This window comes from Hemicordylus capensis, chromosome 3 (genome assembly GCF_027244095.1).
Source record: "Hemicordylus capensis ecotype Gifberg chromosome 3, rHemCap1.1.pri, whole genome shotgun sequence".
NCBI lineage: Eukaryota > Metazoa > Chordata > Lepidosauria > Squamata > Cordylidae > Hemicordylus > Hemicordylus capensis.
Genome location: NC_069659.1, coordinates 324,647,143 through 324,674,731, shown reverse-complemented (window position 1 = coordinate 324,674,731; position 27,589 = coordinate 324,647,143). Strand labels below are relative to the sequence as shown.

The 27,589-nt window shown below is 41.7% G+C and overlaps 1 protein-coding gene across 6 annotated transcripts in view; it reads left to right on the top strand.

Annotated features, from left to right (window-relative positions):
- Window positions 1-22,660, top strand: part of LOC128349399 (1-phosphatidylinositol 4,5-bisphosphate phosphodiesterase eta-1-like) — a 204,512-nt gene extending 181,852 nt beyond the window's left edge. For 4 of the 6 annotated variants that reach the window (XM_053305602.1, XM_053305604.1, XM_053305606.1 and 1 more), the window contains 5 exons: window positions 3,745-3,891; window positions 7,995-8,074; window positions 13,160-13,225; window positions 15,548-15,914; window positions 17,910-22,660. In XM_053305602.1, the coding sequence (XP_053161577.1) occupies window positions 3,745-3,891; window positions 7,995-8,074; window positions 13,160-13,225; window positions 15,548-15,914; window positions 17,910-19,981 (2,732 nt within the window). In that variant the 3' untranslated portion in view covers window positions 19,982-22,660. Of the gene's footprint in view, window positions 1-3,744; window positions 3,892-7,994; window positions 8,075-13,159; window positions 13,226-14,987; window positions 15,048-15,547; window positions 15,915-17,909 lie in introns of all 6 variants that reach the window. The other 2 variants (XM_053305603.1, XM_053305605.1) reach the window with 2 other exon arrangements.
- The last annotated feature ends 4,929 nt before the right edge of the window (window positions 22,661-27,589 follow it).

The window sequence follows — 27,589 nt, the reverse complement described above, 5'->3', positions numbered from 1 at the left end:
AAGGGTCTCTCTCAGCCCTATCTTGGAGATGCCAAGGTGGGAACTTGGAACTTCTGCATGCAAGGATGGTGCCATCCAACCCAGTTCCTCTCTCACACATGATCATTCCCCTTTCCTCCTGCTTAATTGTTTGCTCACACATGATCGAAAATTGTGAAGCTATTCTGACGATCACCAGAAAGCGGGCTTAAAACATATCTGTTTGGCCTGGCCTTTCAGGGCTTTAAAAATTTTTTTAATTTTTAATTTGATTTAGGGTTTTTAATTACTTAACACACACACACCCCGGCCTTGTGCAGATGGGAGGGAGTTTGTCCCAGCCTGTCCTGCACGAAGCCCAGGAAGGGTTCCATTTGACACTTTTGGTCAAGGGGCGGGGTTTCGGCCAGGATCGACCGATCCCCGCCCCATTTTCCATTCTCTCTTCAGTTGGGGCCAGGCAATCACAGGAGAAGGAGCTCTCCCCTCCCTCCCTCCCCGGTACAGAGCAGGTCTAGCGACTGGCCGCCTGAAGGGGCCGAGTAGGAATTTTTTGCTCCCAACGCATTGGCCACTGTTGGGGTTTTTTTCGCCTACTCCGTTCTGTGTCCTGGGTGCGTAGTTAGAGTTAGGTCAGCCACAATGGCAGGAACAGTGCGGGCAGGGTGGTAATTTGAGGGTTAGAACATCGGTGAGCACCCTTGGATATGTAAAAGGGGTGATTGGTTAATCTCTCCTTTGTAGCCTGTGCGGCACGGGGAGAATGATTGCCATGAACCTGCTTCAGGACTTCTCCAACCTTTGGGCTGTGCGGTCCGGGGTGGACGAATGCCTAGAAGTATCCAGATCCTCTCTTACAGAAGGGGGGGTCGGCTTTGAAGGAATTGGGTGGGGTGTACCTGCCCATTCCCAAGCCAGGGTGTGTCGCCCAGTAGGGTGCTGGGTAGGATTTCAGAGTTCTGACCTGCTTCTATTGGCTCGCACTGTTCTCTAAGGGTGATTAATCACCTGGTGTTCCAGTCTGCCATGCCTTGTGTAATAGTTAACAAAGTTGTGGCCCTTTTCTTCCATACTAAGTCTACGTGTCTTCTTGAGCTGGGATCTGGGGACAATGTTTAATTTTTGTTTTAAAATGTTTTTAAGTTGTTAGTTGTGTTATTGTTTTTAATTTGTTTTAGCTTTTCATTGTTTTATAAGTTTGTTTTAATTGTAAACCGCCCTGAGCCATTTTGGAAGGGCGGTATATAAATCAAATAAATAAATAAATAAATAAATAAATAAATAATAAGGGAGCCTAGCTTAGGCGGTGGTGAAAGCAGTGGTGATCGTCGGAACCACCGGGCTCGCGGGAGAGCCTGGTGGTTCCAAGGCGGCTGGCCCGCCTAATTCCCCCTCCCTTTAAATGAGGTTAACAGAGTGAGCACTCAGTTAACCTTGTTTTTCTGCTCGTGTGCTGCCATGGCATGCGGTGACACACAAGCAGACCCTCAACTGGGAGGCTACAAGCAGCGTCCCGGGCTTGGAGTTCCCCCTAAATGCCCCGCGTGCTCATGCGGGGCATTCTGGGACTTCCAGGGGATGAACGGCCCCCGATCCCCACAGCCCTCACCAGCGCCATGATGGAGCCAGTAGTTGTGTGGGCGGCCGATCTGGCCGCTCAGTGCTCTGTGGGCTAAGCCCTCTCTACCCGCAAACCAGCTCAAGGCAGTGTTCTCTCTAATTTTTTCCCATTTGTGTGCGGAATGAATTTTGTTCTGGGTGGCAGTATCAAGGTCGTGTGTGCACGCCTACATTCAGAATGGGTGGGGCCTTCCTGATTCAACCTGAGCGGGATCTAAAATTAACTGAGCAGACATCAAGAAATGTGTGAGTATATTCCTACTAAGTAGAAATATTCCTTAGTAGAAATATTCCTACTATGTATTTGGAGCTGTCTTTATGATTACTGCAGCCAGGAGCTTACATACTGCTAAATGGAGACCACAAATAATCCCTACTGTAGATGAGTGGTTATTAAAATCATGGGAATATGCCTCTATGGTTAAGGTTACTGCTTACTTATAGAATACTTCAGATGAAACATTTATTTCTGTTTGGGAGCCTTTCATAATTTACAGCTGAGTTCGGGGTCAACACCCTCATCCAAGATTTGGCTTTTCTTTCTAGAATAGACGGCTAATTAAAGTGGTATTTCTGTGTTTTTTGTTTGTTTGTTTGTTTGGGTTTTTTACAATTCTTGGCAAGGGCAGTTTTGTGTGGGTGTGTGTTTTTTGGAAGGTGGAGAACAGAGGGCTGCTGAACCTCCCGATTGATGTATGTAATTATGAGATGTTTAAGAAACATTAATGGTAAAGTTACTTTTATCTATCTTTTTTCCTGTGTCTCTTTTCTATTCTGTCATCTTGTTGAAAAACAAGAAAAATACATTATTCAAAAAAAAAAGAGTGTGAGCACACGCGCATGCCTTAGAGGGAACACTGCCTCGAGGTGCTTCACACTAATCGTGTGAAGCACCTCTGTGTGTAGCTCCCCAATCTGGGAAGGATGCTTGTCTTACCCAGTTTCTGATGGTGTGGACTGCCTTATTGTGTGTTAGCTTCTCAGCCAGGGAGCCACACTTGCGGCCCATAGGAGACACCACTATTTCTTGGACCTTGCACCAAAGAACACTGTCATATAGGCAAACAACTGTCTCAGGGCAGGTTTGAATCAGCCAGGCCAGTTCGGTTCAAAACTGGACTGAATTTTAGCCAGCCTGGGCTTGGCCTCGGCCAAACCGGGTCCAGTCCTGTTTGCAGGCCAGCTTGGTGGGTATACGTGTAATGGGGAATCAGGCAAGGATTCCCCTTTACAAATAAAGGGGGATTCCCTAGCCTAAGGAGGAGAGAGAGAGCAAAAAGGTACTTGTTACCTTTAATTCCAGGTGGCAGGGAAGGCAGAGGCAATGGTGGGGGCTCCTCCAACCTGCCTGCTGGTCTCCCAAATAACAGCCTGGGCCAGCTGCAGCCCAGTCTGGGCCTCTTCACACATGCAAAGGCCATTTTTTGTGACCACACGTGTGCAGAGGCTATTTGCATCACCCCATGACTTGTGTGGTGATGCAAATTGCCTCTGTGCATGTGAGAAGGTCACGAAAATGGCCTCCTTGCATGTGCAGAGGCCTGAACCGGGCCACAGCCTGCCTGGGCTGTCATTTGGGAGACTGGCAGGCGGGGTTGGAGGAGCCTCTGCCACAGCTGTCCACTGTCCCTGCCACCTGGAATTAAAGGTAATAAGTACCCTTTTGTTCACACACACACACCCCTTGTACTAGGGAACCTCCCTGTACTTTTAAAGGGGATTCCCTTTTACAAGTATACCCCCTGAACTGCCCGTGAGCCAGTTCTTAGAAATGAGGGTCGATCCAGGTCAAACTCGGACCGCCTAAACCAGGCTGGTTCAGTTTCAAGCCTGGTTCGAATCAAGCCAGCTCGCACATCCCTACTCTCATGGATCTTTTAGTAAGTGATTGAAAATTACTCCTGTTTTGGGAGATGTCAATATCCTTCCAAGCAGGGGTGACTGGTTTCTGTAGTCTCAGAGGACACCATATTCTGCAGACATTAGTCCAGGTGCCAGAAGAATACGATCTCTGACCAGAAGCAAAGTACCTCCTGAGTGCTCTGTTCAATGAACATCTGATAATCTTTGATATATAATGATGACAGCTTACATAGATATCTTTTTGCTTCTCCCCAGACTTATTTTATGCTTTACCCTTCATAGGTTTTAATCCTGTTTGGGAAGAAACTCTCACTTTCACCGTCCACATGCCTGAGGTAGCATTAGTTCGGTTTCTTGTTTGGGATCACGATCCAATTGGCCGAGACTTTGTTGGACAAAGAACTGTGGCCTTCAGCAGCCTTATGCCTGGTTAGTACAGTTTGCTTTCATGTCTGTTCTTCAGCTGAAAACCAGAAGTCCAGTAGCAGGCTGGCACCAGAGGGAAAATGGCAAATTGTCTCCATCTACACTGTGGATATGTGGAGGGTGAGGAGAACAAGCAATGTTCCAAGCACACGAGGTATGGGCTAGGGAGTAGGAAGGCACATACAGACAAATGAGGAAACAGTCCTCATCGGAAGCTAAGTCTAGACAAGACTGAAGTAATTAAGTTTGATATATGACCAGGCTGGAGTGGGGATTCTTAAATTTTATTTGTTTGTTTAATAATAATAATAATAATAATAATAATAATAATAATAATAATAATAATAATAATAATAATAATAATATAAGTCAGACAGGTATTATTGACTGGTTTGTTTTATCCAGACATCGAGTCCTTCCCAAGGACCTGGGATGCCAGAATTTTATTGTCAATGGTTATAGATATCGTCGCAGAATATAGGCTGTTCCCAGTAAAGTTGCTTTTTGTAATTGGCTGATGGTGATTTCCGTGGCCCCTATCATGTTGAGGTGCTCTTCAAGGTCTTTTGGAACTGCACCCAGGGCTCCAATTACCACTGGGATTATTTTGGTCTTCCTCTGCCACAGCCTTTCAATTTCAATTTGTAGATCTTTGTATTTGGTGATTTTTTCTATTTCTTTTTCTTCTATTCTGATATCCCCTGGTATTGCTATGTCAATTATTTTAACTTGTTTTTCTTTCTTCTCGACTACAGTGATATCTGGTGTATTGTGTGGCAGATGTTTGTCTGTTTGTAGTCGGAAGTCCGACTTTTTTTACATCTTCATTTTCTTCAACTTTTTCAATTTTATGGTCCCACCAATTCTTGGCTACAGGTAGCTTGTATTTTTTGCAGATGTTCCAGTGTATCATCCCTGCTACCTTGTCATGCCTTTGTTTGTAGTCAGTCTGTGCAATCTTCTTACAACAGCTGATTAGGTGGTCCACTGTTTCATCTGCTTCTTTACAAAGGCGGCACTTGCTGTTTGTTGTGGATTTTTCTACTTTGGCTCTTATTGCATTTGTTCTTAGTGCCTGTTCTTGTGCAGCCAGTATTAAACCCTCTGTTTCTTTCTTCAAGTTGCCATTCTTAAGCCATTGCCAGGTCTTGGTGATGTCTGATTTTCCACTTATATTGTGTAAATATTGAGCATGCAGGGGCTTATTTCTCAATTTTTCTGCTCGGTTCTTGACTTGTTCTTTCTTGTAGGCCTGCTTTGTTTCATTGGTGTTGAATAGTTTCGCGTTCCTGACCATTTGAAGTGCATCTTCTTCACTGTCCCTTATATATTCTTCAAGGCCTCTTTTCTCCTCCTCTACTGTTTGATGGACTTGCAGCATTCCTCTTCCACCTGAGCTGCGAGGGAGGTAGAGCCTATCTACATCACTGTGGGGGTGCAGAGCATGATTGATGGTCATGATTTTCCTGGTCTTACGATCTAGCGTCTTTAGCTCTGCCTGGGTCCAGTCTATTATTCCTGCAGTGTATCTAATAACAGGTATAGCCCAGGTGTTTATGGCTTGTATGATGTTCCTGCCATTGAGTTTGGACTTGAAGATTTTTCTGACTCTCCTGATGTATTCACTTCCCATTTTTCTTTTAACTTCAGTGTGTGCGATGTTATCAGCCTTGAGAATGCCCAAGTATTTGTAAGGTTCTTTCTCTTCCAGGTTCTTGATGTTGCTTCCATTGGGCAGTTCTATTCCTTCTGTTTTTCTTATTTTCCCTCTGTTCATTATTAATGCAGCACACTTGTCTAGTCCAAACCCCATTGCTATATCACTACTGAATATATGGATAGTGTTTAGCAGTGATTCGATTTCTGACTGGGACTTTCCATACAACTTCAGATCGTCCATGTACAGCAGATGGTTGATTTGACTTGATGTTTTATATGTTTGGTATCCGAGGCTTGTTTTGTTTAGTATTTGTGAAAGTGGGGTCATGGCGATTACAAACAAGCAAATTATTGGTTGTTATTTCTGCAAGTGCAGCATTGACATCTTTTAATGCCTGAGCAAGTTGTTTTTTGGCAACTGTTTTTAGAACGGGAAGTCGAACCCTGGTGGTTGTTTGGTTCATGTGCTCAGTTATTTTTTGCTTTAGTTCTTGTTGCTTTTCTGTTAAACGGCATTTGGGTTTTTGAGGTGAAGGCAAAGGGGAGGTTGCCTGGTTTTGATTTTGAAACAGTTCAGCAACAGTGGTATCCTCTATTTCCAACACCTTCTCCATCTGCGCCTGAGCAACTGCTTCAGTTGGTGGTAATTCTTCTTCCATATCTTGAGCCTGTGTTGCTCTTTGCAGTTCTTCCAGCTCAACTCCTGTGAATACTTTATTTCTTATTATGTATCTTCTCTGGTCTGCTAGCCTTTGTTCTGTTATTTCTGTATCTGGATGCTTCTCTTTCCAAATTTGGTACATTCTTTTTTAAATAACCTCTTCTAGTTGGACTAGACTTGTAATAGCAGATTATTATTTCCTTGTTGGCATTTTTTGTATATTTTTTTCGGTTAAGCGACGTTTCTTCCAGTAGCTTTGCTGTCCCAGCCCTGGTTGCTCAACTGAAGATCCTGAGTCCTGTAGCCCACTTGCCACCAGATGTCCAGGGACTATAGCACCTGGCGCGGTCCTTGTTGACCCGGGCGATGACCGATCCGGTATAGATTTATTAAAGTTACGTCTCACCATATTGTTGATGGGAGAGGCACTCTTTGTCTGGCTCCTCTGGTGAGACCTGTCCAGTATGGTTGGACCTCTGGCATAGCTCTCACCTTCATCAGAGCACACAAGCCCCACAACCACGTCAAGGTAGTGCCTCACTGGGGGTTGTTGTTGTTGTTGTTGTTGTTGTTGTTGTTGTTGTTGTTGTTGTTAACATACTTCTATACCGCCCAAAACTTGCTTCTCTGGGCAGTTTACAATTAATTAAAATCATTTAAACATTAAAATCAATTCAACAATTGAAATAATTTAAACATTAAAATCCTTAACATTAAAATAAGTTAAAAGCCAACATTAAAGGTATTAAAACTATAAATCTACTGAAAAGCTTGGGTGAATAAAAATGTCTTCAGTGCCTTTTTTAAAAATTGCCAAAGATAGGGGCAAAACAATTCAAATCAAAACCCAAATGAACAAAACCAACAGCAAAACATAGTAGCCACTAATCAAGTATGAGAACTACCAACTGGAATAGGATTGAAACACAACATTCTTAATCTGCTTGTATCCAGAAGGGATGGAACCAAAAGCACAGCCAATGGAAGAACATTGCAAAGCCCCAGGCCAGCAACTGAAAATTCCCTGCTTCTTATGGAGGCCAGTCTGGTCTATGAATATGATGGAACATAAAGCAGGGCCTCCCCAGATTATATTAAATGATGGGTAAAGTAGATTCAAATATAGCCATTGTAGCTTATTACTTTGAAACTTGAAAGCATGCTCTTCACATTTCCTGTGTAACATCCAGAACAGGAACTACAGTTATACTTGCATCAAGCACTCACATGCTAAAAGCTAAAAGCCTCGGCATTTTCATTTAGCAAAAACTAGAGGCAAGTTTCCATTCCTCCACTGAAGGAATGGGAACAAACAAACAAACTTTATTGTTTTTCCCTGGAGGTTTTGTAGGGCTTCCCAACTTCAATTGTCATTGCACGCTCTTTATCTTAGGGCTGTTCTCGCGATCCTGACGGCCTGTGGAGCACCCAGTTGCGGTAGGGGAGAGATGAAGGCTCCCGACTGGCAGCTGTATGTTTGCCAAGATCAAGTTATGAGGAAGGGAGAGTGATCGTATGGGAGCCAGGAGGTGGGTCGGATGGGCACACCCAACTCATATTCTGTCCTCAGCATTTTATCAAAGATGGATGAAAAGCTGTCCTTCCCAGCTCCCACACAATCATTCCCTTCACAGCCACCGATCAGGCTCCCCTACCCTAGCTGGGCACTTTGCCAACTCTGTTTATGGTTGTGAGAACAGCCCCATTATATATTAACCCTTTATAGTTTGGTGGGAGTAGCATCTTGGCCTGAAAATTTCAAATAGCTGGCTTTCCTTTTCTTCAGGGTACCGGCATGTTTACTTGGAGGGACTGACTGAAGCCTCTATATTTGTACATATAACCATCAATGAAATTTATGGAAAGGTAAGTGAGGAGCTGTTGTCTTATTTCTTGCAGTAACAGGATATTGTTGGGTGTGCATTTTGTTCTGAACATTTTCTATTGAAAAAAATCTGAATATCTTAAGGACATGTGTTTAAACATAGTAGCAATTATTTATAATTGCTACTATGTTTAAGCATGCATCCTTAAGATATTTAGATTTTTTTTCTGAATATTCTCTCTTCCCAATTTGGCAAATAAAACAGTACAGTTCTCTCCCAAACTATTCCAGAACAGCTTCCAAAATTAATCTACAAGAAGAAGGGGAATATAGTTGAGAAATACAACATGGACACAAAACAGAATTGAACACAGAACAGTCTAAGGAAGAATATCAGGCTTGATGATAAACAACCATTTCCCATGTGTATTGTACAGTACCAAACATCTAGGGAAATTGTGTTCCTCATATGAGACAAATCTTGGTTGCTCCATGCAAGCAGAATGGCTCTATTGGAGGCCAGTATAATTGTCCCTCCCCTAACCAGGCAACCTCAGTGCCTACCCATCAATGCTATTTGTTTGTGCTACATCACACATCAGGTTGGTTTAAAGAAGAACCTACCCACATGGTTGGTGTTGCTCACGCCCAGCCTCTTATTTAAACCAGTCCCTTGGCCACTATGAATGCAGCATTAGCACACCACATGTGGATGCCCAGTGGGCTAGTGAGGCAGAAGCAAGCAACATGACCTTGTTCAAGTGAGATTCTGGGTGTGTGCAACACCACAAAGTTCTTCTTGCTTTACCATTCTCGTGTTTAAATCAGCACTGAACATTCACTTTGAGGGTTATTCCCTTTCTGACTCATGGTAGTATTCAATTGAAAGAAGTATTCAGCAACCCACTGCTTCTCAGGCCCTCGACTCACAGTCTAGACTTGGCAGAAGCAGGAGTCCTGGAGAGGAACAGGTCACTGGATACGTCAACAAGAGGCATTGGTGGGCTCCCTAGAAATGTAGCATATATGGAGCACGATGGTGGTGGCTGAGTATCAAGATGGAATGGGGAGAAAGGGGAAGAATATAGTGTGGCCTCTGATAGAACTGCTTTGCACCCTGCTTTCTGCACATGGAACAATCAGGATTGTGCCCTATAAATTGCCATTTACTGTAATTACCCAAGCACAGGAAATGGCAGTAATCGCTTCACGATCATATGTTCAAATATTTTGAAGGGCGGACTCAGACTATCTGGAATAAGAAACTGTAGTTTTTGCAGTTTACATGTTCTTCATAAAAATAGTGTGCAAGTAAATGGCATTAAGTAAATGTAAGTATTAACTAACTATGAATGAACATGTATAATATGTGCACTCCAAAGGTTTATTTCTGATGTGGATCTCCAACCTGAATGAGTTAACAATGCCCCAAGTGCTAACTGGCCATCTTTCCTTTCCAATTAATCTCCCCACCCACCACTTTACTTCCAGTTTCTTCCAAATAAAGGAACCACCCTTTTCTCCATTCACAAAGACTGTGAGGGGGGTGGGTGGCAGATATGATGGTTGCTAGGTATACCCTGCCTGCTAAGGGGCTGAGGGCAGCAGTCTTTAAATGTTTTTATTTTGTCTGAGATGTGTTTGTGTCGATATCTTTATTTTGTCTGAGACATTTTGAGTTGTGTTCGCATTGTGCGCTGATCCATGTCCACGCAGAACCATTGTTATCCCCCTGTGTTTCAGAAGATGGGATATTTTAAAACTTGCTTCAGGTTTTAAAATGGCAAAACAAAAGCATTTTCATGAAACTGCTCTTTCAGAATTTCTGCTAAATTCCTTAGATGAGTATTTTAGAACAACACTTGGCAATATAAACATCCCTGTGCAATTAAGCAAGAAGGTGGGTGTCTGTTGCCCAGCGTATAGATTTTTAATGTAGATCATGCCATTAATAACTGAATGCTGTAGCCATTTTAGTAGCACTGATGCTAAGAGAGCCAGTGTGGTACAGTGGTTAGAGTACTGGACTAGGACCGGGGAGACCCGAGTTCAAATCCCCATTCAACCATGGTACTAGCTGGGTGACGCTGGGCCAGTCACTTCTCTCTCAGCCTAGCCTACTTCACAGGGTTGTTGTGAAAGAGAAACTCAAGTATGTAGTACACCGCTCTGGACTCCTTGGAGGAAGAGCGGGATATAAATGTAATAATAATAATAATAACAACAACAACAATAAAAACTAGTTGAGGGGCATGGGAAATCAGTGTAGCAGACAGGGGTGTAGCTATAATTGAGCAGATGGGTTCAAAGAACCCGGATCCTGCAGCTCCTGAGGGCCCCCCAGCTCCACCCCTCCCTGTGTTCTTCATTATATCCGAAGGGCCTCCGGGAAGAGGGGTGAACACAGGCCCCCTCTCCCCTAGCTCCACCCCTGGTAGTAGATGCTGAGAAATGGGAAGAAGGATTTATTTTGGTAAATTTCCCTATGTTGTTTAGTGAGCAGCTCTAGAAGGCAAATACTGAGCTACTTTAAACAGAAATGCTTTTTCTTAAGTGCATATACAAAACGCCCTCTTCCTCCCATTTCAGAATCCAAACTCCTTTGTTCTGGTCAGTTTCCCTTTCACTGAGCAAAAAAAGCAAGAGCTACTCTTAGAGATTTATTTTATTTTATTTATTTTAATTTATTTTATTTATTGTTACATTTATATACCGCCTTTCATTAAAACTAATCCCAAGGCGGTTTACAAAAGTTAAAAAAACATACAATTAAAATGACAATAAAAATATTAAGCAAAAAATATATAACCAATCTAATTTAAAATCTATAAAATACAAACATAAAAACTATATGCGAGTAAAACACATAGAAGCAGCAATAAAACAATCATGTAAAGGCCTGGGTAAAAAGCCAAGATTTTACAAGCTTTCAAAAAACTGTGATGGAGTCAGAGGAGTGAATGGCCATGGGAGAGCATTCCAAAGCCTAGAGGCAGCAATAGAGAAGGCCCTATCCCAAGTGCACGACAGCCAAGCCTCTCTCATTGTCGGCACCCAGAGCAGAGCCCCCTCAGATGACCTCGTCAAGCGGGCAGCAACCCTTGGGAGCAGGCGGTCCCTCAAGTACCCTGGGCCCAAACCGTTAAGAGCTTTAAAGGTCAAAACCAGCACCTTTAATTGGACCCAGAAACGTACTGGCAGCCCGTACAACTCTTTCAAAATGGGTGTGATGTGCTCCCACCGGGCAACTCCCGATAAAACCTAGCTGCCACATTTTGCACTAGCTGCAGTTTCCAGATATTCTTCAAGGGCAGCCCCATGTAGAGCACATTACAGTAATCCAGCTGTGACATGACTAAGGCATGGGTAACTGTGGCCAGATCTGCCTTCTCGAGAAAGGGACGCAGCTGGCGCACTAGTCGAAGCCGTGCAAAGGCACCCCTGGCCACCGCCTCCAGCTGAGCTTCCCAAAGCAGAGCTGGGTCCAGTAGTACCCCCAAGCTGCGTAGTTGCTCCTTCAAGGGGAGTGCAACCCCATCCAGAACTGGTAAATTCTCATCCCGATTGGCTCTCCTAGTGACCAACAGTACCTCCGTCTTGTTCGGATTAAATTTCAGTTTATTAGCCCACATCCAACCCATCACAGCCTCCAGCCCCCAATTCAGGACATCCACTGCCTCCCTAGGATCAGGTGACAAGGAGAGATAGAGCTGAGTGTCATCCGCATATTGCTGACAACTCAGTCCAAGTCCCCGGATGACCTCTCCCAGCGGCTTCATGTAGATGTTAAACACCATGGGGAACAAGACCGAACCCTGTGGGACCCCACAGGCCAATGGCCACGGGGCTGAGCAGTAGTCCCCTAGCACCACCTTCTGGACCCTTCCCCCCAAGAAAGGACCGGAACCACCGCAACGCAGTACCTCCAATTCCCATACTTGAGAGGCGGCCCAGAAGGATACCATGGTTGATGGTATTGAATGTTGTCGAGAGGTCCAGCAGAACCAACAGGGACACCCTCCCCCTGTCTAGTTCCCAGCGTAGGTCATCCACTAGAGTGACCAAGGCAGTCTCAGTCCCATATCCAGGACGGAAGCCAGATTGAAAAGGGTCCAGATAATCCGTATCATCCAGAGATTCCCTGCTTAATTGTGGCATAAGTTTTCCTTCTTTTTAACCTGATTCTCTATACATCAACAACATAGACAATTATCATCTGCTGCTCAGGAACAATCATGCTAGATCAAAGCAAGCACATTTCAAGACAGCTCCTCCCCAGACTGATTAAACCAAGGTGTGCAAGCAAAACTGATTTTGAAACTAGATTTAAAAAACAAAACAAAACAATCTTCTGTGGCAGATTTGCTGGTAATTAAGATCAATCTTGCTAAACCTGAGCTGCAGTTTAGATCTTGACCATTTAGATCTAGAATCTTGAGAGCAGACCAGGCAAAACTTTAGCTTTTAGCAGTTAAGGCAAGCTTTGATAAAATCTAGCGGATGAACTCAAATCTGTCATCCTAAATCGTAAAACCTTTGAATATAAAGGAACTAAAGTGTTCCAAGGATAGATCGGAGCTCCGATCTAAACTACTAAATTTTATCAAATATTGTTTACAAGCTTATTTAGAAGATGCCTAGATCAGAAGCTACAGAACTGAGTGAGTAGAAGAATGATGAATTGTTTGTTAATTTGCCATAAAGGATTGTATTATTGTGTATCCATGTTTTTCTTTTTTACTATACATTTAAGAAATGTGTATGTTGATGTATACATACGGTATACTATACCTTAAAAAAACCGTATATTTTAAGAAATGTGATCTGACTGAATATGATTATTAAAATACCTGGTTTCCAAAAGCTAATATTAGAAACATCCTGTGTCTTACTTAAAACTGTGTCCCCTGGCTTTCCCAAGGTTCATTTTGTTACCTATGCATCTGTTTAACTGGTGATTGCACCATTATTCATGGCAGTGGTCTTTTTAGAAATCAGTGGTGAGCAAATAGGTCTTCACTTCAAAATATGAATTTATCATCACTCCAGGTCTCTATCTAAACATATGTTTCAGTTTTTGAGCTGCCATTTAGGCATATTTATTAATGATGCACTTTTTAAAAAAGAAGAAGAATCAAACAACTAAAACTGACTTGGATGAGATCCCAGACACGTATATCCCAGTTGCCCATGTGAGTTCAAGGGATAACTTCCTTCATTGTTACAGAAAGTCAGCATGTTTTTAGGTTTTGCATACCCCTTCCATCGTTTTGAGATGCTGCTAAATTGCTTGATTTTCAGTATGAGATGAAAATAATAATGTCGTCCTTTGGGGTCAAAATAGCTCTGAGTAATGAGGTCTTCTGTAGCACAAAGCAAAGAGCTGACCCAATTAGGCCATGGGCTAGCATGTGGCCCACAAGGGAACCTGTGTTCCCCACACTGCTCCTAAGTGGTGACAACTATAATCAGCCATCTCAGGGGACAGAGGATGGGGGAAAGCATTCCTTAGAAAAAAGCCCTGGGGTGCCAGATGGGACCCCATGGCCTTCCATTGCCAGCCTTTGACTTAGAGCATCCACTAGCTTATATACTTAGTAGTGTCATTATTCTTTTCTGAAATAATGCAGAGCAAATGTATAGTTGTTTATCTGCTCTGCTTGTACATACAGTTTGTTGTCAGATAAAATTAGTGTTTGGCTGATATAGTGCATTGAATGCTGCTGTTAGTAGGCATATCCTACTAACTGCCAGTCTGTGTAGACAATACCAAGCTAGATGGACCAATGGTCTGACTCAGTATATGGCCGCTTCCTATGTTCGCTTCCTATCCCTTTTCTCCCTTTACCTCTCTGTTTCTTCCCTGGTGGCCTAGGGGTGGGGCTGCTGCTGTGGCTTGTTGCTTTGATTAACTCTCTTCTCCATGACTCCTCCTTGCCTCGTGTTGATTCCTGTGTTCTTTATGCATGTATGTAGAATGTTGGCAGTCAGCTCAGGTCTTCTTTAAAACAGGCAGATAAACAGGTATTTAGAAGGCATATAACATTTCAATATTTAGATTACAGAGGGGGCATCTTGTTAAAATATATTGAATATGAACAATAAAAGACTAGAGGACAGGACAGATTATTTTCTGCTGCTTCTGTAAAAGACTTAATCTGACCCACTTCGGATCCTCCCTGTCTTGCAGCTTAGAGAAGAGCTTTTAAATTACAGCAAGACAGAGCCAAGTTAAGTAGAAAAAATGAGCCTAGCTATAAAAACAAATCTAGCAAACCACCTCAGAAGATGATATGAAATCACTTTCCTTGACTAATTTTCAAGGAAAGTTTTGGCTGGTTACTTGGCTTCTGGCTACTTGGCTACATCTCGCAAATGCTATTGGCTAGGCAATTGTGCATGCCCCTCTTCCCTGTGGGCTAATTCAAACATGTGATGCTTCTTTCATTTTGAGCAATCTGAGCATTTCTAGGCACGTGGCCACAGGGAGGAAGCAACATCTGAGCTGTTCCAGTTGTAACTTTTCATACCTTGATTCATGAGAGTGTGGTGTTGCTTTTCTGAGCTGTTGCACTTAATCAAATTGCCATCAGCAAAGCCCAATCCAGACATTATACTGTACGAGTGTACTACGAGTGTACACTCATACATGTGTTTATGTAAATGACTGTACTTGTGTGTACCTGTGTACACTGTTCACTCATTATATGAGTGTTGAACATAGCATGTGAATGGGCCTCAAGTAGAAGCTATAATTGGGATGTGCATCTTCAGACATTACATTTCTTCCCCAAGATAGCTGAGCTGCTCCACTTGAAAGAAGCAGCAAATCATCTGAAATAGCCATCTAACTTAAATATTTATCTCTATAAAAACACTTGATGTCTCATATCGTTTTCTTGTGAGCAACTTGCAAAAATTCTCCCGACGTGTTTGCCTCTCTTTGCCTTTCAGTGGAGTCCCTTAATCCTCAACCCCAGTTATACTATAATGCACTTTCTAGGAGCCACAAAGGTAGCCTTTATTTAGCATGCAATCTCTGGGCACAGGTTTCTTTTTATGGAGCCATTCCCAATCGCATGATCTGTAGTTGCCATGTCACTTCATTTCCCATAAAGACTTTGAAAACTTGAGCTATTGCTTTGAGGTGGCCCATGTCATGATGCAACTCCATGTCCTTGGGCAGGACAACCTTCACCTCAGGACATTCCTTGCAAGCTTGTCGTGTGTGATTAGGAAGCTTCTGGTAAAGTTCCTTTGCTGTCATGGCAGGCTGCCTTCCTGATGGGGAGAAATGTTTTCAAACATGCATGAATTCATGGTGAGCTGTGACTGTATTTTCCTGGATCAACTAGATGTGAATTTGTTTGATTTAATAGCTTCTTTTTGGTTGTTTGATTAGGTTTCCTTTTCATTCATCACCCAGACAATGTGCATAAGCAACCGTTTATCAAGCAGGCCATAATTTCCTAAAATCTGTAGTACTTCCTTCTTCTTCCTCTTTTAATCTCTAGAACAAGCAACTGATAGGACTCAGGGGACTTTTTAACAAGAACCCCAAACATAATTCTGTGGAAAACAGTGCTAATTATGTTCGGAAAAGGTCAATCGGGGAACGACTTCTCCGACGCACAGCCAGCGCTCCAGCAAAGGGCAGGAAGAAGAGCAAAATGGGCTTCCAGGAAGCCACTGAGCTTAAAGAGAGTGCATCTGAGGGAGCAGATCTGAAAGACAAGGAAGGTGTTCTAAGGCGCACAAGCAGGAGTTTGCAAGCACGTCCCATTTCCATGCCGGTTGACAAATATCTTCTGGTGGGTTTGCCATCCCCAGATCAAGATGCTACCACAGCTGCTGATGCTACCAAATCTAAAAATACCTCTGGTAAGTTGTTTCTAAGGCATTTGTTTTAGAAAGTTAGTAATCAGCTCAGTTCTTCACCTCTAAGGCTACAAATGCTATGCACACTTACTTGGAAGTGAATTCTGCTAAACTTAATAGGACATCTCCCAACTAAACATGCATGGGAATGCAGCAAGTAGCTCTCTAGAACTCAGGTGATCTAGGGAATAATCTGATTCTGAATGTAGCATTTCTCTGACATCAGAGAAACCTGCAGAGTCACAAATCATGATATTGCATTGGTATTGCAGGGATGGTGGTGGTGCAAATGTTTAGGATTGGAACACCAGCATTCAGGCTGATGCATTGTGGTGAGCATCAGTTAGTGCAAAGGTGCTGATTGCATGTTTATTCATGTGGCTCTTTCCCATGCAACCAGCTGGGTGGGAGAGTATTGATGGAACAAGAGAGATCCACCTGCATGCTTATTGCATTCATACACACATCCCACTAATATGGGATTATACCACAGGCAAGGGGTCCCACGCCACCAAGTGTGGGTATAATAGTGCGTTCCAGCACTTTCAGAAGGATTCAGTTTTAGATTTCAGTGTCCAAAGGGAAGGAACTTCTTAATGACATGATCTCCACTAAGAACACTTCTTTATGATCTTGTCATCAGGATCTTGCACACTAATGCAGTGAACAAGTGACAGTACCTAGTCAGTCTTAAAGATCACCTGACTTTCTGATAAACCTGATTGTTTCAGGAAAAACTGTGATCTTTATTTGTTACCAAGTAATATCAAAGTTTCAAAGTTCAAACTTTCAAAGTTCCTTCTTTGTGAACATCTAGGAAATAACAGTTCATGGAGCACATGAAATTCTTTTCTCCAACCCAGGGTTTTAATTTTAGTCTTTTAAAAAAACAAAAAACGGTGGAAATCAATTAATCTTTAGAGCTGGGGGACAAAATATTGATATACCATAAACAAACAGATAATTTGATATCAGGCTATGAAGCGGCAAATGCCTTTACAATTTATTTACTTATATATTTGCTTGCTTGATGAAGCCATACATTAGCCATAAATGACTGCATTTATGATGTATTATTTATTATTCATTTGAAGTGACTGTGGAAACGCAGAGTAAGAAATGGAGGCTGTCCATTAACTCCAAACATGTTTGTAATGTTTGGCATTGTCCTATTGATCCTTAAGTTTTCCCCATCTATCCCTCCTTCCTTTCTTACCAAAAACACAAGCGTTTGTTTCACAGCCATATATAGGGATCTAGAAAAGATCCCTGTACAACCTGAGTAAAGGTGAGAGGACTGAGTACGGAATTCATTTTTCCCTATTCTGTTATTTAAAAGTTGGCCAGAGTCTTGCCTGTGCATTGTTCATAAAGTTGTCCTTTTTCATGGCAATCTTTAAACCATTAATGCAAAATAGTTTTATTCAGTCCTAGAATTTTAGATATATAGATAGAGAAACAAACTGTACCCAGTGGAATTTTTAAAATTCCTATTCTTCTGATGAATGTGTGGCATTAGAAAATCACTGCTTTTCTGATGCTATGGTGCATGGAGTCCAGATGTTGAATGTGTAATTCAGGAGTTCTGATAAGCATGCCTCTTGTTTGCAATGGTGTTTTTAACAGAGCTGTTTTGTTCTGTCTTTGTTTGCCATGCTTCTTTATAGTACAAATCTGAATAGGAACACAGCTGAAGGTAATGCCACATATCCAGACTATGGTACCTCATTGACATTCTTTACAACAAATATTACATCATAATTGTGATGATGTAATGAAGCATTAAAACCTTCAATGAAGTGCCTCCAACTATATATTTTGCCATTTCCCATACCACTTGGATAATTTGTACTAAACCTGCACAACCCCATGATTAAATCCTCTCACAGTTGTGAACAATTTTACATTCTCCATTTGTCTGTCTCAAGACAAAACTGTCATAAGCAGGTGAGAGAGCATTCTTCCTAACTATTGTTTTTCTTTTTAAAATTGATTTAGCCAAAAGTAAAAATGATACAAGCAAGGATCAAGCAAATTCGAAAGAACTGGTCTCCTCTCCTCCAGAGAAAGAGTCTTTTACAAAGTTTGCATCTCCATTTAAAAAAGGTGTTCCCAAGACTGGCGGTTGTGCAACTTTACCTGTGTGTGAAAAGGCGGAAAGCTTGGACTTTGCAATTGGAATAGCTGAAACCTATTTCTCCACTGAGTACTGGAAAAGTAATATTTCCAGTGCAGCTGCTCATCTAAAGGAAGAACTTGAAAGAGAAAAAAATGAAGACCTGTCTTGCATGGCTCAAACGTCAATGGAGGATACTGTGCTATCCAAAGAGCAAAAAACAGTAGCAGGAAGTTCTCTTCCTCAAGAAGATAAAAAGCCTAACATTGAATCTCATACAGTTGTTAATAGTGCTCTAACTAATTTAACATTAGCTGATGCATCTTCTGCGACCTGTTATGATGTCCCTGACTTTCACTCCACACCTGCCATGCAAGATAGTGACATTTCTCGCCTCATTAATGAGGTCTCTTTAACCAATGAGACTGATGTGGGTAGTTCTGTCTCATCACTGATAGAACACTTGGATGTCACAAATGACCAAATGAATTTGGCTGCAATTTCTAGTCCTCCTGGAGTCAGCAGTAAGAACATTAGTATGAAGTCTACGTATCTACCAAGTACATTGCAAAACTATCCAAATACAGCTTTTGACCCCCAAGTTCCTAGTGTAACACCTATTGTATCATTATCAACACTAGAAGCAACTATGACCTCCACCCCTGAGACAACAGGGTGTTCTCTGTACACAATTATCCATGAGGCCTCTCTTTCTCCAGATTCCAGCCATGAATTAGTGGACAAGGTTGCAAAAGACCATTGTGCAAAAGACACCAATGCAGTGCTTTCCTGCATTTCACCAGGCAGCATGCTGAAAGCAAACCCCAAAAGGAAGTGTGGGACAAACTGGGAATCTCTTGACAATAGCCACTCCAGCATTTCTGACAGCTCAGACTTGGAGTACAATATAGCTGTCCCTTTCACTTGTGTAAATTCTACAGGCAGCAGCCTTATGGAGGTTGATGGAGGGTTCCAAGACCTCTTGATTACTGCATTTGAATATAAGAGAGAAGACCTGAGCCAACTGGCTTCTCCTTTGAAACTCAAGCATAATCAGGACAGTCTGCACTATAACGAGAGCATCTTTGGGAACCTTAACAGTAAGGACCTCTGCAGTGCCAACCTAATTGAGGATTTCAAGTGTAGAAGTGAAAAAAATCAATATCTTCCTTGTCCAGAACACAAAAAGGTTGATCTTCTGTACAATAATTATTTGCAGATTTCAGATACACAGAACAATTTGTTAAACCTCTCTCAAAGAGTCACCATGGACTCCTCTTTGAGGTCCAAGAATGCTTTGCCTTATCCTTCTCCCACAGCTCAAAAACAGCCAAGTCCGTGCAAATCCAAAAGTCTTGGAGATCTAACTTCAGAAGATATCTCTTGCAATTTCGAAAGCAAATACAAGTACATTAGTCGAGGTTTCATCACATCTGGCATGAGAGACAAGACGGTGGCTGCTCTGAAAGCTAAGAAGTCACAAGCTACAGATCCTCTGACAGAACAGTTGAGAAAACTAGTGTCTTTTGATCAGGAGGATGGTTGCCAGCCATTTTGTTCTAAAAAGAATGACGATTGCTCAAAAATGTTGGTCCGAAAACTGTCTTCCAGGAGTCAGAGCAGAGTGCGAAACATTGCTAGCCGTGCCAAGGAGCGACAAGAAGCCAGCAAGCAAAAACTTTCTAATGCCAGTGGTAATGTAACGGGGGTAGTCTTTAGAAATAAGCCCTCTGTATCTCCTCACATTATCAATAGACATTCCACTGGATCGTACATATCTAGTTATCTAGATAACTTCAACGCAGATGACCTAGAAGGCCGAGGTGTCCCAGAAGGTGCATGTACAACTTTACGCTATGGATACAATGATCAGTTTTATTCTGATGACTCTCTTCTAGATACCAAGTCAAGTGAAGATGATAAACCAGAAATCTATTTCCTTTTGAGACTGTAAATTGTATAAATGTACATCTTCATTGTTTACAAGCTTTCTCACTGAATGAAGGATTATCAGTAAGCAGTGCAACCATGAGCATTTAAATTACTCAGAAATGCATTTTTCACAACTGGGAGTCTTGTCATAAATTAATGTGCCCATTTCCATCAGAGTTTTTTGTAAATAGATGTTGTAAAACTTCATGAATGTTTTTTTTTTTTTTTAAAGAGATCATGCACAAACATGATGCATTTGTTGTTGGTTGCATGCTGTAGGTCATGATGTCTTGTATTTGCAATGCATGTGCAACAGAATGTGGAACAGATATCAGTCACTGTAAAATGCTACAATTAATGCCATTTCCCCTCCATATTCCTATCATTTAGCTATCCTTAGGGAGTTCTAGAATGGTTATCAACTTATGATCTACCACAAGCCTAACCACATGATTATTTTTCAGTCAACAGAGCCCTTTGCTATTGAAGAAAACTGATAAATGCCGTAAAGTCTAAATTAGCTATTAGCTATTTACACCTGTAAATAGATTTATTTAAATAAATTTAAATAGATTTAAATTTATTAGATACCAATAGATAATAATGGTAAGCTCCCACAGGTGACTGTACAGTAGGACTTATACAGTGATGAAAGCAAATTTCCCCAATCTCCAAAATTAGCTGAAAATCCTTCAAAGTGAATTCAATAAATTTGATGAATTTATGTAATGCATTTGAAAATTTATAAATTTTGAGGGTGGAAATTTTAAATTCAGAATGTGTTATCTTTTCAAATTTTGAATTTTCACATACAGATTTCTGAGAAAATAAGAACATAGGAAGCTTCATTTCTGGGCATGGGACACAGAGCTCAAATTTCAGTGGCACATTTTAAAATATAAATGTCTATGTGAGATTTGATTTTAAGAATTTGAATTGTTTTGGGAAGTCACTTTAGTTCCAGTATCTGTGATGCACAAATGAGAAGTATCTGATTGGCTTCTGGAGTTCTGAATGAGCAAGGGCGACTTCTCTTCACTGTTGGATCTCTTTTTGCCTTCCTAGTATTGAAAAGAATGAAACACCCAAAATTCTATATTGAGTATGGGATTCCTTTGGAGCTTTGCCTAGTTCTGAGTTTGTTTTTGTTTTTGCTAATTTTGATTTAGCAGAACTCCTAAAAACTCCAGATCTGCAGTTGCTGATTTGCATCATTTACACAGCTTTACAGAACTCATGCAGATGTGTGCTGGATATCTGAATCCCTTGTGGGGTACTTGATTGTTTTGAACCAGTGTGGTTGATAAAACTCTTACCATACTTGGAGTAGTCCTTTAGGAGTGAATGTTCTCTAAAATGGTGAATGAGTTCTGGCTTCTCCCAGTGGTTGTGTAAGCTAAATGGAGTCTGATTCTGTGAAATTTAGCTGAATCCTGCCCTACCATCTATAATGGAATTAAAGACTAGGAATTTTCTAGGGCCATCTCCTTGTTCTAACACACAATGCCTATGTGTAACTAAATAAACAGCACTGCAGAACATCTAGTGATGACAAAAACAAAATCCCAAATACTAAAATATCAAGAAAAGAGGGGCACCAGGGAACTCTTGAAATGAGCATTCCTTCCTCCCCAAACAGGAAGTTCGTTTTTTTTTTTAAAGAACAAAGAACACACTGACATATTCACTTTTAACTCAGGCATCAGAGACCAGCATGCTCCTGATCTCCTAAACACGTGCCACAGGCTTTCTCTTTCCTTCTCCTTCATTATGTCTGTATCAGTGCTAACAATAGTGGTTAACTATAATCAAGAATAACCATGTAACCAGGGTTTGAAACCAGGGTTGGATGTGGGTTTCCCAAATCCTTATTAAGGAACCAGAGTAACATTCACCATGGTTAGCATTGGTGCAGATGTATGAGGGTTAAAAGTAATCATATATACCAAGGAAGTGTGGGAGACGGGCGCACACACTGTATACTCATAATAAAACCTAACCCAGGATTCATAGAATGATTATGTCTTCCTATCTTTCTTTTCTATGGAAGCGTTTAACTCAGTATGGTCTACACCGAATAGTACCCATCCTCCAGGTTTCAGATGTTTATTTTCCAGCCTTACCTGGAGATGCCAGATACTGAACCTGGGATGTTCTGCATGCAAAGCAGATACTCTTCCATTGAGCAGTGGTCCTTCCTCATATATATATATATATATATGTAACTGTTTACATGTTGTTGGTATCTATTAAACTTCTCAGAATAGGGAAGAAATGAGAGCACAAAGCAATTTTTTTTAGGGAAAATTGTGCTTTCTGTATATTTGTTCAGTATATTTGGCTGTGAATGTAATTGAAGCACAGTAGCAAAGTGATACACAGTTAAGCCACATTTACTCCATGCAGAACAGAAAAGAAGCAGCTGGGCTTTCTTATCATCCTGTGGTTTTGAGACAAGGGCTTTTTCTGTTTAATGCTGAAAGAAGGGAGTGATTGTAAAAATAAAAACAAAAAGAATGCCTGTCCAAACTCTTCTTGATAAATTAGAATAATGCACCTTTGTCCTAGGGGCTTTGTTTTCATGGCATGATACATTTTTTGTTCTATGTAAAAGACCTGTACCTATTACCTCTTTTCTTTTTTTAATACAGGATATTCTTTGTATTCATGGAAGAGAAACATTAAAATAAATTTTTAAGCACTTAAGTGTTGTTTTTTAAATGCAACAAAGCTGAGTGATGGCAAGTGATTGGCAGTTTATAATTGCATATTTGTGCTGATCACATTCACTCTTTTCAGGAAGAAAACTCTTGATCATTCACAAGATGGACAGTTATTCTACCTAACTCTTCGTAGTCTAAAAGACTGTGTGTTTTTATACAATGGAGGCTGCGAAAGTATCCAGTAAATGAGAATAGTCATCCCTTACCAACCACAGTTTTACCAACTTTGAGTATATGCGAATGGGAAATTGTGACAGGTCTTGCCAACCGCAACTCGAGTATCCACGGTCAGCGGGGGGGTTTTTTTGGGGGGGGGGGTGTCTGTGATTTTGGGGGATTCAGCAGTTCGATCTGCTCATTCTCTTGGTGACCCTTGCTGACCTTGCTGTCCCTTGCCAATTTAAAATGGCTTTGAATGATTTGGGAGGAGAGGTTCAAAATTTTTCCAGAGGTTTGATCTGCTCATTCTTCTTGGTGACTCAGCGATATTACACGGTTTTTTGTGATTTCTAAGCACTGGGGTGTGTGTGTATGTTTTCCTTTATTTTTAGGTATCTTTGCGGTCATGGTTCCCCTAACCCCCTATTTCCCATAAATGATAATGCCTCTCCAACCGTGAATTTGACAACAGCGAGCTTTTGCCAGAATGGAACCCTAGCAGTTGGCAAGGTATGACTGTAGTAGCAACTTTGAAAAAAACGGATAAGTTGTGTATTTCTGGACCTAACACTTGTTTCTATAGCAGAATGGACTGTGCTGAATGTTTGGATAACCAGAGGTTTGTGTTGCCCCCAAAACATTATTCTACATTTTGAATAAATAGTATGGAAGATGGAAAATAAATACTACACAGTCTTCTTGGATTTCTGTTCCCTCAAGTTCTATTTCAATGGGCGGGTCAAGATGACTGGTGGAAAGTAAGGAGGCTGGTATTTCCACCCTGTTCCATGTCCAAAGCTGGAAATGGGTTACCAATGTTGGGTTTCTGCCACCACCCAACAGTTGCCCATCTGTAACCAAGAGCTGAAGTTGGGCAGATAATGCCAGGCGGCTGAGGGAACCCAACATGGGCAACCCAACATTTCTGGATTCAGATGATATGGAAAGGGATAGAAGTACTGACTCCCTCCCACTTACTTTCTTTGGGTTGTCTGAAACCTTCCCAAGGCTTCATTCAGAATTGTACATTTTTTTAATTGTTGTGTCAAGCAGCTCTAAAGTTGTTCTGCTCCAAGGTAATGCACATTCTGCTACTAGAAAAGCTGAATACTATAACCTGTATGCATTATCATACATATTATCTTACACCATATGGATACATTCTGATTGAATATCCTACTGAGCATGCATTCTAGCTTCTGAGATTTTTAATCGGTATTGCCCACCCACTTTCAAGCATAATTTCACAAGGACAGAAACTCTCCCCCTACTTTTTAAAAGATAACTAGGACTCTTAGCTGATTTCCCTGGTTAGTTAACAGGTCTTCTTTGGGCAAACTACACATTTGTTTAAGTGCATGGCCACCAGCACCCCACATCTTCTAGCTTCCCTCATTAGAATTCACTTGAAGCAGATGTGCACAGATTCATCACATCTGGAGATGTTCACATGCGTGTGCAAAACCGGGCTGAGGGAGCCCAGCCTGGTTTTGCACATGCATGTGAACCCCAAGATCAGGCTGATCCCAGCAGCAACACGGTGGAAAACCCGCCCAATTAGCCACCCTCTAAAATGAGGTTAAGGGAACAAGCACTCCCTTTACCTCATTTGTTTTTGCTCATGTGGCAGCCACGGCTGCCACACTGTGGGGAGCCTGGGGAGGGGAGGAGGATCCCCAGGATGCTCCACACATTTGCACGGTGCATCCTGGTAATTCCGGGGGCCAAAATGACACATCCCAGCCCTGACCCCACTTCCTGGCCAAGGGGGTAATTGTCTGGGTGTGCAGGGAGGGAGTGCGCCCAGCAACACAAGCTGATCCGTCTGTGGGAAAGGTGAGTATAACCTGCCTTCCCCACAGCCCACTCCAGCGCCCTTGTCACTGGTGGTGTGAAGTAACTCCTGGTGTTTCATAGGAGCATAGGAAGCTGCTGTATCCTGAGCTAGACCATCTGCTCAAGAGGTGCTGTTGTTTCACCCTGTGTTTTACTGGAATCATGAAATATTGCCCATAGAGACAAGATTATCTCCCAGTATTTAGTACTACTATGAATATTCATATACCACTTCTCAACAGAAGTTCTCAAAGCAGTTTACATAGAAAATAAATAAGATGGTTCCCTGTCCCAAAAGGGCTCACAATCTAAAAGGAAAACACAAAGGAGACATCAGCAACAGCCATTGAAGGGGTTGGATGTGGACTGTTGCTTTCCTCCTGCTAAATATATGAGAACCACCACTTTAAAAGGTGCCTCTTTGCTCAGTTAGCAGGCATTACATTTGAATGTAAGCAACTGATAACTAGGTTTGAAATGCTTTATGTGTGTTTCTTGTGAGTAGCTCTATACTGTTCTTGTGGGTGTTGTCCTTGAGTGTGGCATCCATAAGAATCCACCTGTAAGCCTTGCCTCCACACAACACACTCTTTACCCTCCCCCCACAATTCTCCCTAATGACACCATTTGTCTGAAGAGACAAACACTGTACTCATGGAGAAATTCTTCCTCTGTTTAGAACCCTGGGATGCCCAAGGGAGACTCATTCACACATTATGTCCAACACTCGTACGTGGGTACAGTTTACACAGGTTATTCACATGTTACATTGAAATCAGGTATTATTTATTTTTATACTGCCCAGTACTGCAGGTATTATAATATTTTTATACTGCCCAAAACTCATGTCTCTCGGTGGTTTACAACAAGCAAACAAACAAAAAGTTAAAACATGGGTTAATATACAAGTATACTTCTTATGTCTCATGCATTTGAAGGACTTGTACCAGGTTCTTCTAAAATGAACACAGGTACAATTATTCACACAAACATGTGTACAAGTGTATAGACATCCGTACACCTGTACAGCTTAATGCCTGAATCAGGCTTCTCTCAGCAAAGAATACAGGTGAAACTCAAAAAATTAAAATATCGTGCAAAAGTTCATTAATTTCAGTAATGCAAATTAAAAGGTGAAACTGATATATGAGATAGACGCATTACATGCAAAGCGAGATAAGTCAAGCCTTAATTTGTTATAATTGTGATGATCATGGCGTACAGCTCATGAAAACCCCAAATCCACAATCCCAGAAAATTAGAATATTACATGAAACCAATAAAACAAGGATTGTAAATAGAACAATATCGGACCTCTGAAAAGTATAAGCATGCATATGTATTCAGTACTTGGTTTGGGCCCCTTTTGCAGCAATTACTGCCTCAATGCGGCGTGGCATGGATGTTATCAGCCTGTGGCACTGCTGAGGTGTTATGGAAGACCAGGATGCTTCAATAGCGGCCTTCAGCAATTCTGCATTGTTTGGTCTCATGTCTCTCATCCTTCTCTTGGCAGTGCCCCATAGATTCTCTCTGGGGTTCAGGTCAGGCGAGTTTGCTGGCCAATCAAGCACAGTAATCCCATGGTCATTGAACCAGGTTTTGGTACTTTTGGCAGTGTGGGCAGGTGCCAAGTCCTGCTGGAAAATGAAGTCAGTATCCCCATACAGCTCGTCTGCGGAAGGAAGCATGAAGTGCTCCAAAATCTCCTGATTGACAGCTGCATTGACCCGGGACTTAATGAAGCACAGTGGACCAACACCAGCAGATGACATGGCTCCCCAAATCAACACAGACTGTGGAAACTTCACACTGGACTTCAAGCATCTTGCATTGTGTGCCTCTCCATTCTTCCTCTAGACTCTGGGTCCTTGGTTTCCAAATGAGATGCAAAAGTTGCTCTCATCAGAAAAGAGGACTTTGGACCACTGAGCAACAGACCAGTTCTTTTTTTCTTGAGCCCAGGTAAGAAGCTTCTGACGTTGTTTGTTGTTCAGGAGCGGCTTGACAAGATGAATATGACATTTGAAGCCCATGTCCAGGATCCATTTGTGTGTGGTGGCTCTTGATGCACTAAATCCAGCCTCAGTCCACTCCTTGTGAAAGTCCCCAACACTTTTGAATGGCCTTTTCCTGACAATCCTCTCCAGGCTGCGGTCATCCCTGCTGCTTGTGCACCTTTTTCTTCCACACTTTTCCCTTCCACATAACTTTCTATTAATGTGCTTTGATACAGCACTTTGGGAACATCCAACTTCTTTTGCAATTACCTTTTGAGGCTTTGATCAATGATGGTTTTCTGCACAACTGTCAAGTCAGCAGTCTTTCCCATGATTGTGATTCCTAATGAACCAGACTGAGAGACCATTTAAAGGCTCAGGAACCCTTTGCAGGTGTTATGGATTGATTAGCTGATTGGAGTGGGACACCTGGAGCCTAGACTGTTGAACCTTTTCACAATATTCTAATTTTCTGGGATTGTGGATTTGGGGTTCTCATGAGCTGTATGCCATGATCATCACAATTATAACAAATTAAGGCTTGACTTATCTCGCTTTGCATGTAATGCGTCTATCTCATATATCAGTTTCACCTTTTAATTTGCATTACTGAAATTAATGAACTTTTGCACGATATTCTAATTTTTCGAGTTTCACCTGTAGGTCACAGGAAGAATTTCTCATCTCATTTACATAACCGGTGTAATTTTTACCCTTGTGTCAGGAATTTGCCTAAAAGCTGTTAAGTTAGTAAATAGAAAGTCAATCACACTGGAGGTGGATGCAATAATCCACACACATTATCTCTGTTTTGGTGATAAAGGCACAATACAAGCTACATGGCAAAATCTCTTGTTTATAAGATTCCTTTGTGACCATAGAAGCTTAAGAAACAACAGGTAATAAGGTAAA